The 13454-nt window shown below is 31.9% G+C and overlaps 1 protein-coding gene and 1 long non-coding RNA gene across 2 annotated transcripts; both read right to left on the minus strand.

Annotated features, from left to right (window-relative positions):
* Positions 1–5726: 5726 nt before the first annotated feature.
* LOC132612731 (uncharacterized) lies at positions 5727–7427 on the minus strand. Its single transcript, XM_060326830.1, has 2 exons — positions 6075–7427; positions 5727–5918 (listed from the first exon to the last, which is right to left on the minus strand). The coding sequence occupies exons 1-2, from the start codon at positions 7425–7427 to the stop codon at positions 5727–5729; spliced, it is 1545 nt and encodes a 514-aa protein (XP_060182813.1).
* Positions 7428–11789: 4362 nt separating this feature from the next.
* On the minus strand, positions 11790–12898 carry LOC132616072 (uncharacterized). Its single transcript, XR_009572975.1, has 2 exons — positions 12708–12898; positions 11790–12014 (listed from the first exon to the last, which is right to left on the minus strand). It is a non-coding gene; the product is annotated as an uncharacterized LOC132616072 (long non-coding RNA).
* Between the last annotated feature and the right edge of the window lie 556 nt (positions 12899–13454).

Below are 13454 nucleotides of genomic sequence, written 5' to 3' on the forward strand. Positions count from 1 at the left end.
GAATTTACCCAACCCGGTCAAGCCCATCCCCTTATTTTTTTTTAACCCTAATCCCTAACCTCTTTCTCTTTCTCTCTTCAACGCCGCCTCCCCCCCCCCCCCCCCCCCCGCTCCCTTCTCTCTCTTCTCTCCCTTGCTCTCTTCTCCTTCCATCATCTCTCTCCCACGCCTGTCCCCCACGTCCCTCTATCCCCCACTTCCCTCTGTCCCCCGCTCCTTTCCTCTTCCCGCTCCTCTCTCTCTTCTTCACAAACGAAAACCCTAGCTCAAACCCAAAAGGGATCCTATAAATAATCGTTTTGCCAGTCGAATAAGGGTCTGGGAACCGATCGAGGAGTCATCTAAAGTTTTTCAAAATATCAAATTTGCAGCTCGTTGTGGTAGTTCAAAATATCAAATCAAAAATACTCAAACAATTTCTTCTTTTTTCGTTTTCGTCTGCTCTGTTGTTGCTGTGAATCCGAGCCTCGCAAGCTCGGATTTGGTAGTTTTCGAGTGTAGATCGGAGACTCGAAGCCTCACTTCGCTGCACCCGGAGAAGGTTCGTCAATCCCCTTCTGTTTATTTTTTCATCTTTTGCATTTTTTTAGCTTCATAGTTGTTATGTGTTAGCATTAGATATTGTCTTCATGATTTAGCAATTATTATGTTAATTCAGTTAGTGGTTGGTGAAGTATGTTATATGCTGATAGATTAAATAAATGCCTATGTCTTAATCGTGCTTAGTAGTTGACAGTGTCTATGTGTTTATCTCGGAATCGCGCTGTTTAGTTTCTATATGCTGTTTAGTTTCTATATGGTCGGTATATGTCCTGTTTTGGGTATGATGAGGTTATATTAGGTCTATAATGCTTTTATTGATATAAATTTGATTATGTGAGTTGATTAACGGTGGTGTTACTCATATTAGGTGTGCATAAATGGAGTGTTTAGTCCTGTCTAGATTATGTATCCTCACTCAATAAATTTAAATCATGTTTAATGGTCACTTTAACCTGCAATATAGTTGATTAGTAGTAGCTTGAGTCATTGGCGTCTATATGAAACTCCTTTACTGTTAGCTATCCTCCATATTAGTATGATTCCTCTTTAGTTCAGTAAATCATAAGCCTGTTTAGCTGAATATTAATACAAATCCATAGTTAAATGATTTTATGTTAATATAAGTTATGTATGGTTAGCTTGCTGGTTTTAGAGTGATGTTTGCTTTAGCCCAAGGTCAGTAAACTTCATATTTTTTTTATCTTCCAGTTCTGGTATGTAGTGTGTTTCCATGCTTAATTTGTTGTTTAGCTCAACATGTCGCTAGGGCGTATTTAAATGCTTATATGATGTAGTTTCACTGTCTCACTTAGTTGCTTGTTGTTAGTTCACCTTCATTATATGTTAGTTCAGTTTAAGACGTGTTTGAATGCTCTTGATTAATGTTTAGTTTGCCTTATACTTATAGCCAGCCTGTTAGTTTAAATATGTACGAAAGCATTGTGTAATTTGTCCCTATTAAGCATGTGTCCTGTGTTAGTTGAATGATCTAAAATAGAATTCAGATATGTTAATTTTGGATCTGATTGCCAGTATGTGGGAGTCCAGTTTAGACTATTCTTTGCTTGAATATTGGTTATGTTAGTATATTGTTATAGTGGATGTAATGTTGTGATTGGTCTGATTGAAATCTAGAAGTTGATGTTTTATTATGGTTCAATGTATTCTTAACCCAAGATTATCCTTTATGTTTCGAATAAGTCTATTATCATCCAAATATATACTCGCGTACCTCTCATCTCTCAAGTTGCTAAAGTCGAGCAGATCTGGTCCATCCCTTTGTTTACTTTGGTTTTGGTTCCTATGCAATCATGAGTAGTTTGATATGTGTTTAGCTACTTGGTTTGTTTTGCTTAATGTTGCAGTTGGTAAGAAAACTGCGTTCAGTTATTTAGTTTGTTTTGCTTAGTGTGGCAGTTGGTAAGGAACTGTATTTAGCCTTTTAGTTTGTTTGCTTAGTATTGTAGTTGGTGTGACACCATGTTTAGTCATTAAGTCTATTCTGCTTAGTGTTGTAATTAGTATAAAATTTACACTCAAAGTGTCCTAGTTTGTTTGCTCAATTTGAAACTGTAATCATAGTTGAAGTAGAAAGACCCTTCTGTTTGCTTAGTATTTGAATCATCTGGCCTGCCTAAGTTAGCTTAATCCAGTGAAGCCTTATACGATAAGTGATTTTATAATTAAGCATGATTGTATTTTTTGCTTGGTTTAAACCTCTTTTAACTGCGTGTTTTAGCTTAAGCCTATATGAACAAATTCTTTATTTATAAAGGGTCTCGTCCTTCCACTGTTTCTTCATCCGAGATGGGTAAAAGTATGATTATGAGAGTGAAAATTAATTTTGTATGTTTAAAGGGAATCATATTTCCAGAGTTGTTTCTGTGCTATCTTTAATGTCTCTATCCTAGTCCATGAGTTGGTTCTGATAAGTTTTGGTGTTAGTTTAGTTCAATTTGATTTCGTTTCTTATCCTGCTAAGCATCTTAATATAGCTGAATCCCCTGTGGCTGATTATCTTCTTGTTTGCATTATAATAAATCTTCATTCATGTTTAGTTAGTATACAAATGACCAGTCTACATTTCAGTAACCGGCAATCATGTTTAGTTTGGATTGATCATACTTATTTGATGCGAATGTTTGGTCTGCTAATCAACCACTGCCTAGCTATATACAGTCCACAATGTTAATTAAAGTCATTGAGTTGCTCATAGATTGCTATACTCAGTACATATACTATGGAATATTGGCTTGCTGTTTTCCTGCCCTCAAACTGTCTCGTGGGAGGTTCAAGAGTGTAGGATCAGATTTGTGTGAAATGCCGTGATGATTTTGGGTTTATTTGAATTCATATATGTTAGTGTATCTAGTACATCCCTATGACTGTGTGTGCATGAAATATACTTAAATATACATAGTATATATATATATATATATATATATATATATATATATATATATATATATATATATATATATAATCTATGGAGTTTGCTTTGAATTTGTATTTTTACATGTTTAAGCCTTATTGATCGTATACTAATCTTTTTCTCTCATATCTTTTTATGCATGAACCTCACATACGAGTCCGAGGGACTCGTCTTCCGCATTTGATGTTGGGCCAAGGCCCAATGAAATCGCCTTTTCCTTTCGTTCCAACCCTAGTTCGCAGCAAAACAAAAAAAAAGAAACGGAAATTCTGGGTCGAAGCCCAATAGCAGGCAGATCTGCAGCAGTCTTTTTTAAAAAATGGGCTGAGCCCATTTCATCAACAGCAGCCCCGATTGCAGCCGCTTTTTTAAAAAAAAAATGGGCTGAGCCCATTTAAATTATCTACTCTTCTATTCATTTTGTACATTTAATTTGTATTATGCAACTAACTCTTTGTTTGTTTTGTTTTCTTAGTTTAGATAAATCCTAATGAATTAGTAGGTTTAGTTTTAGTAATGGGTAGTTTAGTGTAAGGAAGACTAACAATTAATTCCATAAGTTATTCTCTTCTTTTCATGTTTTATTTTATTTGGAATAATTGATTTGCAAAATGGCATGACTATATATTTTAAGTAAAGGGAATCATATTTTTTTATCATAAACGTTTCAAACGTCGCTAATATGCAAGTATAAACTCAAGTATATTTTATAGATAACTCTTCAAGTTTGAATCAATCATGCATATTTTTAGCTAAGCATAATTAATAAGAAATAATAAAAAGGAGAAAGAAAACTCACTTCCTTTTGAATCCTATTTATAAGCCTAGATTTTTCTACATTGCTATATTCATATAACATAATTTATCCAAAGTTCAAAATTGTTAAATCTTTTCTCAAAAGCTATTATTTATGGGAAAATTATCATATTTCCTACAAGTCTCATCTTTGAATAGCATTTACTATATTTTCATTTAAAGTCTAAGCGACATTTATAAGTCTTATTTTAAAGTAGCGTTTAAAGTCCTCTTTTGTACAAATTATTATATTTTCCGTAAATCTTAACTAACATTATTTTCCTTTAAAAACCTCAGCAATACTTGTAAGCCATTTCTATATTTAGCCTTAATTAATTAACCTAAGCTTGGTCGGATAACCGTAGTTAACGGATTCTAAAGGATGCCTAACCCCTTCCCTTTAGGATAATATAGAACCCTTACCTAGAATCACACTGATTAAGCAGACTATTAACGGAGGTTTAGTTAGCTTTACCTTAGTTAATAAATTAGGTGGTCTAATTCACCGTTAAATTAATTAGGTGGCGACTCCTTAAAATAAAACAAATAGGAATCACCAATATGTTGTACTCCTAAATTAACCCAGTTTTAATGGGGTACGACAATAGTCCCTCTTTTAATATAGTCATTTATTAGATAAAATTTATGTTAAAAGTGTCTGCACGTAAATTTAGATTAATTAGCTATCGTACTTCGGAATTCATTTCGATTGGACGGAAGGACTATAATTTACAGTTTCTGATGCATTTTAAAAAAAATATTAATAATGATATAATTTATTAATGTTTATTCATTTACTTTAAAACTTAATCCTACCTTAAGTGAAATCTTTGTTAATTACGTATGTGTACAAGCACGTAATAACAACAACATATCCAGTGAAATTCCACAAAGTAGGGTCTGGGAAGGGTTTGCTTGCAAGCACGTATAATACAAAATTACAGGAGAAACTAAAACAAAAAAACTTTACATTTAATCGGACGAATAAAAATTTAAAATATCATATGATAAATGGTAAATAGCATCAATAAAAAATAATATCATAAGAACAATATTTTAATTCAATAATTAAGCTTATATAAGATATAGATTGAATGATGGCATGATTTCTCTACGTGTCTATAATAAATTATTAAGGAAAAATATAATATAAAACAAGTTTAATATAATATTTTCACATAAAAGAAAAACCATAATATGTATGATTAGTGTGCTCTGTGGGCCCATTATCACCTTTTTCATGAAATCATCACTTTAATTGGTATGGAAAAAGTCCTTAAAAGTTATGTATGAGGACGTTGTAAGTCACTAAAACTTTAATTAGGAATAAAAAGAAATAAAAAAAATCATGTGAGGACTATAAAAATGGGTATTCTCGTAGAAAGATTAGTTTAACAGTTTCGGTGAACTTTAGCACGGGCCCAAAACTTGATAGAAATCTACAAATTTCCAAAATGTGTTTATGCTTTCTTTCAACTACACCATTTTGTTGTGGTGTTGCCACACAAGATGTTTGGTGTAAAATGCCTTGAGAAGATAAGAAACTGGAATTTTCTGAACTTGACCCTAACTCCCAAGCATTATCAGATCTGATAGCCTTAACCTTTTTGTTGAATTGTCTTTGTGTCATGGCTAAGAAACTTTTGAGAATTGGGAAAGCATTGCTTTTAGTGGCCAATAAGGTAGTCCAGGTTCCCCTAGTAAAATCATCAACTATAGTAAGAAAATATTTATAACCATCATAGGTAGGAGTTTGATAAGGTCCCCATGTATCAATATGTATTAGATCAAAAGGTTGTTTAGTGGAAATGGTACTGTTAGGAAAAGGGAGCTTGTGTTGTTTTGCTAATGGAAAAACAGGACATGGAACAGAAAATTTTGAACACACATTAAAAGGAACATTACTGATATTTTTCATATTTAAAAGGGGCATATGGCCCAACCTTACGTGCCATAATTAGCTTTGAACATCAGAAATTGAACTGCAAGATAGAGTGGATGATATATCCTTCTTTGAATAAAATTTAGAACTAGAAAGACTAGAAATAAGACTGCTAGAAGCTGGAACAGCTGAAATTCTATCTTTGAGGACATAGAGGCCATTTTGTTCTTCACCAAGCTGCATTATTGGGCTCTTCATTGAAGGGCCCTGCATAAAACAATGAGAAGTGATGAATAATAAAAACTTGGAAAACTGTTTGCACAACTTATGGACAGATAGAAGATTAAAATGAAAACTAGGGACAAATAGAACATTGTGTATGATAAAATTAGAGAAAAGCTTGATGGATCCTGAGGAAGAAACCTTAACCTTTTGAGAATTGGGTAAACTAACAGTAATGGACTTAGGCAGAGGCATAAGATTAAAGAAATATTCTTTGTTATAGCTCATGTGTTCTGTTGCACCCGAGTCTATGATCCAACTATGTTTTGTGAATAATCTATGATTGACCTTGGAATACATTTTGGAATTTAAAGAAAATGGACAAGGAGTGAATTTTATACCAGTGCAGTTGGCAGATGCAGTGACTTCAGAGGTAGAACCCTGATCACCTTTGTTCATGTGTTGCAGCATCTGCATAACCTGAGCAAGTTGTTCAGTAGATAAGAGTTTTCCCTGAACTCCTTCATCTGTGTTGTTAGCAAAAATTTCCCCAGAATAATCATTTGATGAGACAACATTTCCTTGTACATTATTCTGAAAATTCCTTTGCTTAGTAAACTTGAAATTAGAGGGAAAACCATGTAGTTTATAACACTTATCAGTCAGATGTCCTGTTTTCTTGCAATATTTACAAACCATCCTAGATTTCTTATTCTCATAAGTTTGCCTTTGTGTCCTAAAATCAGTAGTAAAAGTCTTGTTTCCATTATTTGCATTTGCAGCAACAAAAGAGGATGATTCCCCTGGGAATCTAGGTGTGTTTTGGACCTCTCTTTGTTTTTCCTCCTGAATTAGTAGTGCATAGGCATTTGATACAGTGGGCAGAGGTGAAATCATGAGAATATTTCCTCTTGCACCACAATAAGTATCATTCAAACCCATCAAAAACTTAAGCAATCTTTCATTTTGTTTGAACTTGATATTTTTTTCTTTTGCTCCACAGGAACAAACACAAAGGCATGGTGAAAAAGAGTCCAAGGTATCCAACTCATCCCAGAGACGTTTCATCTTAGTGAAATAGGAAGCAATATCAGAAGCACCTTGGGTTAAGTCACTAAGCTCCTTTTGGAGTTGAAAGAGCCTAGCACCTGAGCTTTGGCCAAATCTCGCTTCCAGATCTGTCCAGATATCTTTAGCAGTAGAGTAATATAGAACACTTTCTGAAATTTCTCTAGATAGAGAATTTAAAAGCCAAGAAATAACCATGTTGTTGGCCCTAGACCAAGCTTTGTGCTTATCAGTTCCTGCACTTGGTTCTGAGGATGAACCATCAACAAAGCCAGATTTATTTTTTGCTGTCAAGGCTATCCATATACCTCTCTTCCATCCACCAAAACTTCTACCATCAAACACTGCATTGGTTAGCAGTGTGCCAGGAGAGTCTGATGGTGAGATGAAGTAAGGATGAGAGGTATTGTTAAATTCATTTTGATTAGTATTGGTCACTGTAGTGGGAACTTGGGTCCCAGAAGTAACACTACTATCATCTGCCATTGTAATAGATTTGTAAAAGTAAAAAAAACCAGTAATAAAAACAAAAAAAAACGCAAAAGAAATGAAATGAGAGCAGACTTAGATCGAAAGCTCTGATACCATGATAGAAATAAAAATGACGAAGAAACAGATTGAAATGAATTTTCTGTGTCATTTTCATCTGCACAGTAGATGTTTATATAACAATAAAAATAAATCATTGAAACAGCTAACTATATGATCTTTACAGCACTACACAACACTACTAACTCTTTATTTAATTGGGAGCATTTTTTTGCACAGCACTAGCACTACACAGCACTAGTAATTCTTTTATTGAATTGAGAGCATCTTTTAACGTGTCAGCACTAGCACTACACAGCACTACTAATTTTAATTTGAGAGGACTGACTATGTGATATGTTAACGTGCACAGTATTAGAATTGAATGCTATACTTTATTCCCTTTCTCTGCAAAACACAGGCTGCCATTTCTTGTCTTCTCCGATACATCGGAGATGTAATTAATTCCAACAAAACTAAGATTAAAAGTTAAATTTGCTTTTTGTGATATTAAGTTATTGAAAGATTAGTTCGATGTTTTCTGCAAACTCTTAAAAACTAACGACTTTCCATATATTTAGATTGCATAAAATATTTAAAGATTGAACAAAAATTCTATTTTTGTCCTTACTTTAGACCTTTTTTTTTTTTTTTTTTACCTTCAAACAACTACATGACATAAAGTCTCTTAATTTTTAACAACATCTAATATGAACTATACCGTTTTCTTCCAAAAAGAAGAAAAATAGTATGGTTCTAGAAACATCAACTATTTATGCTATATTTATTCTTTTGTTGAGATTTTAATGAGGTTACTTATAAACAAAGTTAACTTTCAAACAAATAAAAATAAAATTTTATACTTACCAATGTTTGTAGATGTCAATTTCAATTAAATTATACAAAATATATCGAAAAGATGAAGAAAATTAATAACTTTTCTTAATATAAGTAGACTTTCGTGTTATTTTCTAAAATTTACATGATGAGAAAATGACATTTGTCCTTTTGTTAGTTTAAATGAAATATTATTTTATAAATGTATACTTTAATTATTTTCTCAAACACAAATGAAGATTCAATGCTTCTTGATTCATTTAATCATGTTTCCCTGTGCTAACAAACACTGCCTAACATTTTTTTCACCCGCCGAAAAAAAAGATATACAAAAAACATAAAAAGTATATTCCTTTCTGTCACAATTCGTTTGACATCACTACTGCCTGAGAAACTAAAAAATTATTTCATTAACTACATATTTTTCAAAGATGTTCTCGACATTTAAACTACTCCATCAAGTTCAAACTATAATTTCTTTTTTGTTAAGTATATTGAACTGACTGACCGAATAGTATGCCTTGCATTTTTTATTTTTTTTATTTTTTATGAATAGAGTATAAACTACAACTTACATTGTTCGTAATGCATAAAAAATATTACTATGCGTACATCGAATTTAAAAAATAAAATGTTATAATACACCAAATAAAATCCAAAAAAGAAAGTTAATTTTGGTAAACATGAACAATACTTCTAATCAACATACAAATCAACACATATGCCAATAAAGATTCATTTCAATAGTGTTAACAAATGATTAGATAAAAATAAACATTTTAGGTAACAATATCTAATCCAAATGAAAACCAATTTTATCTGTTAAATTTTTAAAGTTTCGCACAAGCAATTAAAGAGCTGTTAATTAGAGAAATTTCGACTTTTGGGTGCAGTACATGTTGTAATTAAGGTAACTGCAAATGGGGTGTGTTCTTTCATTCAAATGATGCATAGTGGCGTGTTTCTTTTAATCGACTTCATGGAAATTCACAATTTCTTAAGCCTTTTAAGCGGAGCTTAAAATTTTCTAAATTTATCAAAATTAGATGTGGCACCTAAGAAAATAAAGTAGGAGTAAAAATAAGACATATGAAGAAGTTAGTACATGTCACATCACCTTAAAAAAATTAGCCAAGGGGTTTTGTATTGTCAAAAAGGTTTTAAAAGTGTCTTGATATTTTTTAAACACCCTATAGTAGATGAAACAATAAAAGACAAATATAGTGATAAATATGAAAAAGACAAATTTTAGTTGGCAACCTTAGTTGTAATGTAACCAAGGACTCTAACTAAGGACTACAAAAAAGTTACATTAACCCTTATTATATAGTAATAAGAGAAAATACAAATACCGGATCATATAATCAAACAACATACCACTCCGTTCGTTTCACAAACAATGAAGTAATTCGAACCCGAAGGTCAAAACTTCTAATTTTTAGTCTCGGTTGCACACCTACAATGAGTGCGTTAGCATCTCTATAAAAAACAAAAAATAGTCTCGATTTGAATATTGATTTCTTAATCTTAATATTTTTTTTAAATAATTAGAAATTATATAAAAAGACTATATAAATCATAATTGCTATAATATTTAAATAATATATGAATATTAGGATTTATTAAAATTCATTAAAATAATCCAAGTAAAGATGTTAGCAATACCATTAGATTATGGTGATTTAGCTAGTCAAAGATTATGTTTAGTAAATTACTGTTTGGTGTGATATATACATTACAATACTATGTATGAGGACACTTTTTAATCTACTAGCTACTATAATTTTGTAAGATTTTAGGGACTCGAAATTAATTATACCGTAGAACAGTTTGAGCTAATGGTACATTTGCTAACGAGGGCAACAATAGAGACATCCTATATGATATTGCATCTATAAGGCTGAATACATAGACAACCTCTTAAATTTGTGATGAATTTCCATTTAAACACCTAAACTAAAGGTGGTGACTTATTGTATACTTGAACTCAATTTATATTGTGGCCGTTAGACACAACTAGCTAACATGGCATATAGCGTGAGCCTCAACCACCTTCCTGCGCGTGAAAAGTCATGATTCTCTTTTTTAATATTTTTTCTTTTGTTTCTCCTTCATCATCCTCTCCCTAGCCACCACCATATTTACTGATTCCCGTAATCTTCTCTGCCGTCACCATGTCCACTCTTCATATTTTGCACTTTGGTCGTAATAGAAGAAATAATAAAAATAGAAGAAATAAAAATCTAACATATCAATTAGAAGCTTAGTTTGCTTGTAATAAAGGGCATAATGAAATTCAGATATTAACTATGTGCAGTGTTGTTAGAGAGAAATCTATTAGGTGATTCACTGAACTTTTTGAAATATTGTTGGGAAAAATAAAGGTAAAGACGATTTGAAACTTTGCTACAGCAAGGAAGACGAAGAGGAACAATGGGGGTGGGGGGAGCGGAGAGGTAAGAATAAGATGATACGGGGTTAGGGGACCGGTTGGTAATTTCTCAAAAGAAATTTTTAAAGAAAGGGACCGTGGATGAGAGCTTTAAAAGAAAAAGCCACATGTCAATTATTTGCGTTTGAAACACACGCACTATGTTTGTGTGAGACATTGCTAAAGAGGGTCTAATAGGTACAATATAAATTGAATTCAAGTGTTCAATAGGTACTATTCTTAATTTAGATATCTAAATAAAAATTTATGTCATGTTTAAGGGGCTGTCTATGCATTCAGCCCATCTATAACTACATATAACAATATTAATGTGAATGAATTTGAGTTTAATTAGTGTAAAAGGAAATATATACAAATTATAGCGTATGGAGCTGGCATATTAGGTATGAGACTCAAAAACTGAAATGAACGGCAATTCAATTGGTCTCAGATAACTTTGCGAATATTGAAAAATTTGCATCTAAAAGATATGGAAGAATTTGTTTTTTCCAATATTATATTTGTAAATAAAAAAGAATGAGACTGGTAATATTATAAATAAGTTGTAAGAAAGAAAACTTAATGTAGCGAATTACCACTACAAGAAAAGGCTCAATTTGTGGGGGGTATTTCTTCGATTAGTGGCGGTTTTTGACTCCCACTAATTGAATTGCGGCGGTTTTAAAAAACGCCACAATTACCCTCGCCACGAGCATATTTGTGTCAGTTTCTTACAACCTCCACGACGACCGCCGCAAAATCAAATTTTAATTTGTGGCAGTTTTCAACATCAATATGTGGCAATTTAGAACCTCTACAATATGATCTCAATATTTTAAAATATTACACTAGCGTTGGTTTCAAACCGTCACAATATGATATTAATATCTATTACGATTTAATTTGTGCAAACTTTAAACCGCCACAAATTGATATTTTATCTTTTTAAAAAATTGAATTTGAATTACATCAAGCCTATATAATCTTATATACAAACAACTAACTAACTAACACATAATGTAAATAAAATTTCACCAACTAAATTCATAGTATAAGAAGTAACATGAATTTAAATTATATTCATGTCAAACTCAAGTAATACAAACTCGTATATTATAAGTTAACTGTTACAACTTTAAATCCAAAAAGAACAAAAATAGTTCTATATCAATAAAACATAAAAAAACACTAAACATTTGCTCGGTGATTAGAGCTGTTGCACCCCATGATCTTCTTTCATCTCAGGGTAAAGTAAGCTTACTCTCCGCATCACTAAGCTGAAATGATAAAGCAAAAGTATATGTAATTAGACAAATAAACATATCTTAGTACGAATAAACCAGTCACATGCATACATATAAAAGAGATTTTAAAATCCAATTCATCTCAAAAGTAAGTTCATATGAAGCTTTCATCTTGAAAAAGGTCTATTGGAACATGGATGTGAGGATAAAATTTTGATAAAGGTCAAACATGATATTGCGCTTGAAGAATTTTGCAATCAGAAAGTAAAAAGTAGAAAGACAAAGTAAAAGAAGACTTAAACCACAAATATAATGTATTAAAAACATGATCTTCATCAATATCAGGTGGCTTAACTAGAACTTTATAGATAATTAGAAATTAAAGTATGACTAAAAGCAATTATGGTTATTGAACTATCAAAAAGAATAAAAATCACAATAGGTAGTAAGTGTCAACTAACAAGTAATTGTAGATACATCATATATATCATAATAAAATTTTGGTTCCTATGTCTCTAACGTCCTCCATGTATACTGATGCTAATAATAACAACAACATGAATTATTTCTACTCTAAGTAAGCATCGAAAATACAACCTAAGCCTATGTCGACCGACTACCAAAATCAGATCATGGTGTTTAGTGAATTGTAAATACATAAAAGTATTGCTACATTGGATCTCAAAAATCCAGTGTGAATCTAAAACCCGTACGACGGAGTATTACCTTTACATCCACAGAAGTATGATCCAATGTAACGTCTCTTTTAGACCTCCACTTTGTAAAACCTACAAAAGAAAAAGTAAATCAAAAGAGTTAATTGACCCACAAATTTCAACCAGAAAAAGATAAGAAAATGTAGGAGCAAAGGGAGAAAGGAGAAGGTAGGCCGCCAGTGAAAATGTAGGAGCAAAGAAAATGTGGGTTTCCAGTTTTTATTTTGTGGGAAGGAACTGCCAGTTGGGTTTTAAATTTTTGGGAAAGATTTGGTCTTTGGAACTTTCAATTTTTGGGGGGAAAGTTTGGCTCCAAATGAAAGATAAAAGAAACTATAAAAAAACTGATCGTATTGCCACTATTTTTTTTTTTTGGTTATTAGTATTTAGTACTCCGTCCGTTCAAATTTATGTGATATAGTTTGACTAGGCATTGAATTTAAGAAAGAAAAAAACACTTTTGAAATTTATGATCTAAAAGAAGCCGTAAATTTTTGTGTGACTCAAAATCATTTCATTAAGGATAAAGAAGGAAGTTTTAAGTTAAATTATTTCTAAATATAGAAATGTATCGTTCTTTTTGGGACAAACTAAACGAAAAGTGTATCACATAAATTGGGACAGAGAAAGTAGTAGTACTTAATTAGTACTCTAATTATAATGTTGTCCTTGCAAAATAATTACTCCTACTTTAATAAAAGCTTAAATAAAGATAAAATGCATATAGAAATAAATAGAATAAAGGGAGAAGGGTAAA

The sequence above is a fragment of the Lycium barbarum genome, chromosome 10 (genome assembly GCF_019175385.1).
Source record: "Lycium barbarum isolate Lr01 chromosome 10, ASM1917538v2, whole genome shotgun sequence".
Lineage (NCBI taxonomy): Eukaryota > Viridiplantae > Streptophyta > Magnoliopsida > Solanales > Solanaceae > Lycium > Lycium barbarum.

Bases quoted from the DNA above. Each gene is read 5' to 3' on its own strand.
- LOC132612731 (XM_060326830.1), bottom strand. From the start codon at position 7,427: ATGGCAGATGATAGTAGTGTTACTTCTGGGACCCAAGTTCCCACTACA. The intron at 5,919-6,074 runs GTTTCTTCCTCA...TGTTTTATGCAG, and splicing joins CCAATTCTCAAAAGGTTAAG to GGCCCTTCAATGAAGAGCCC.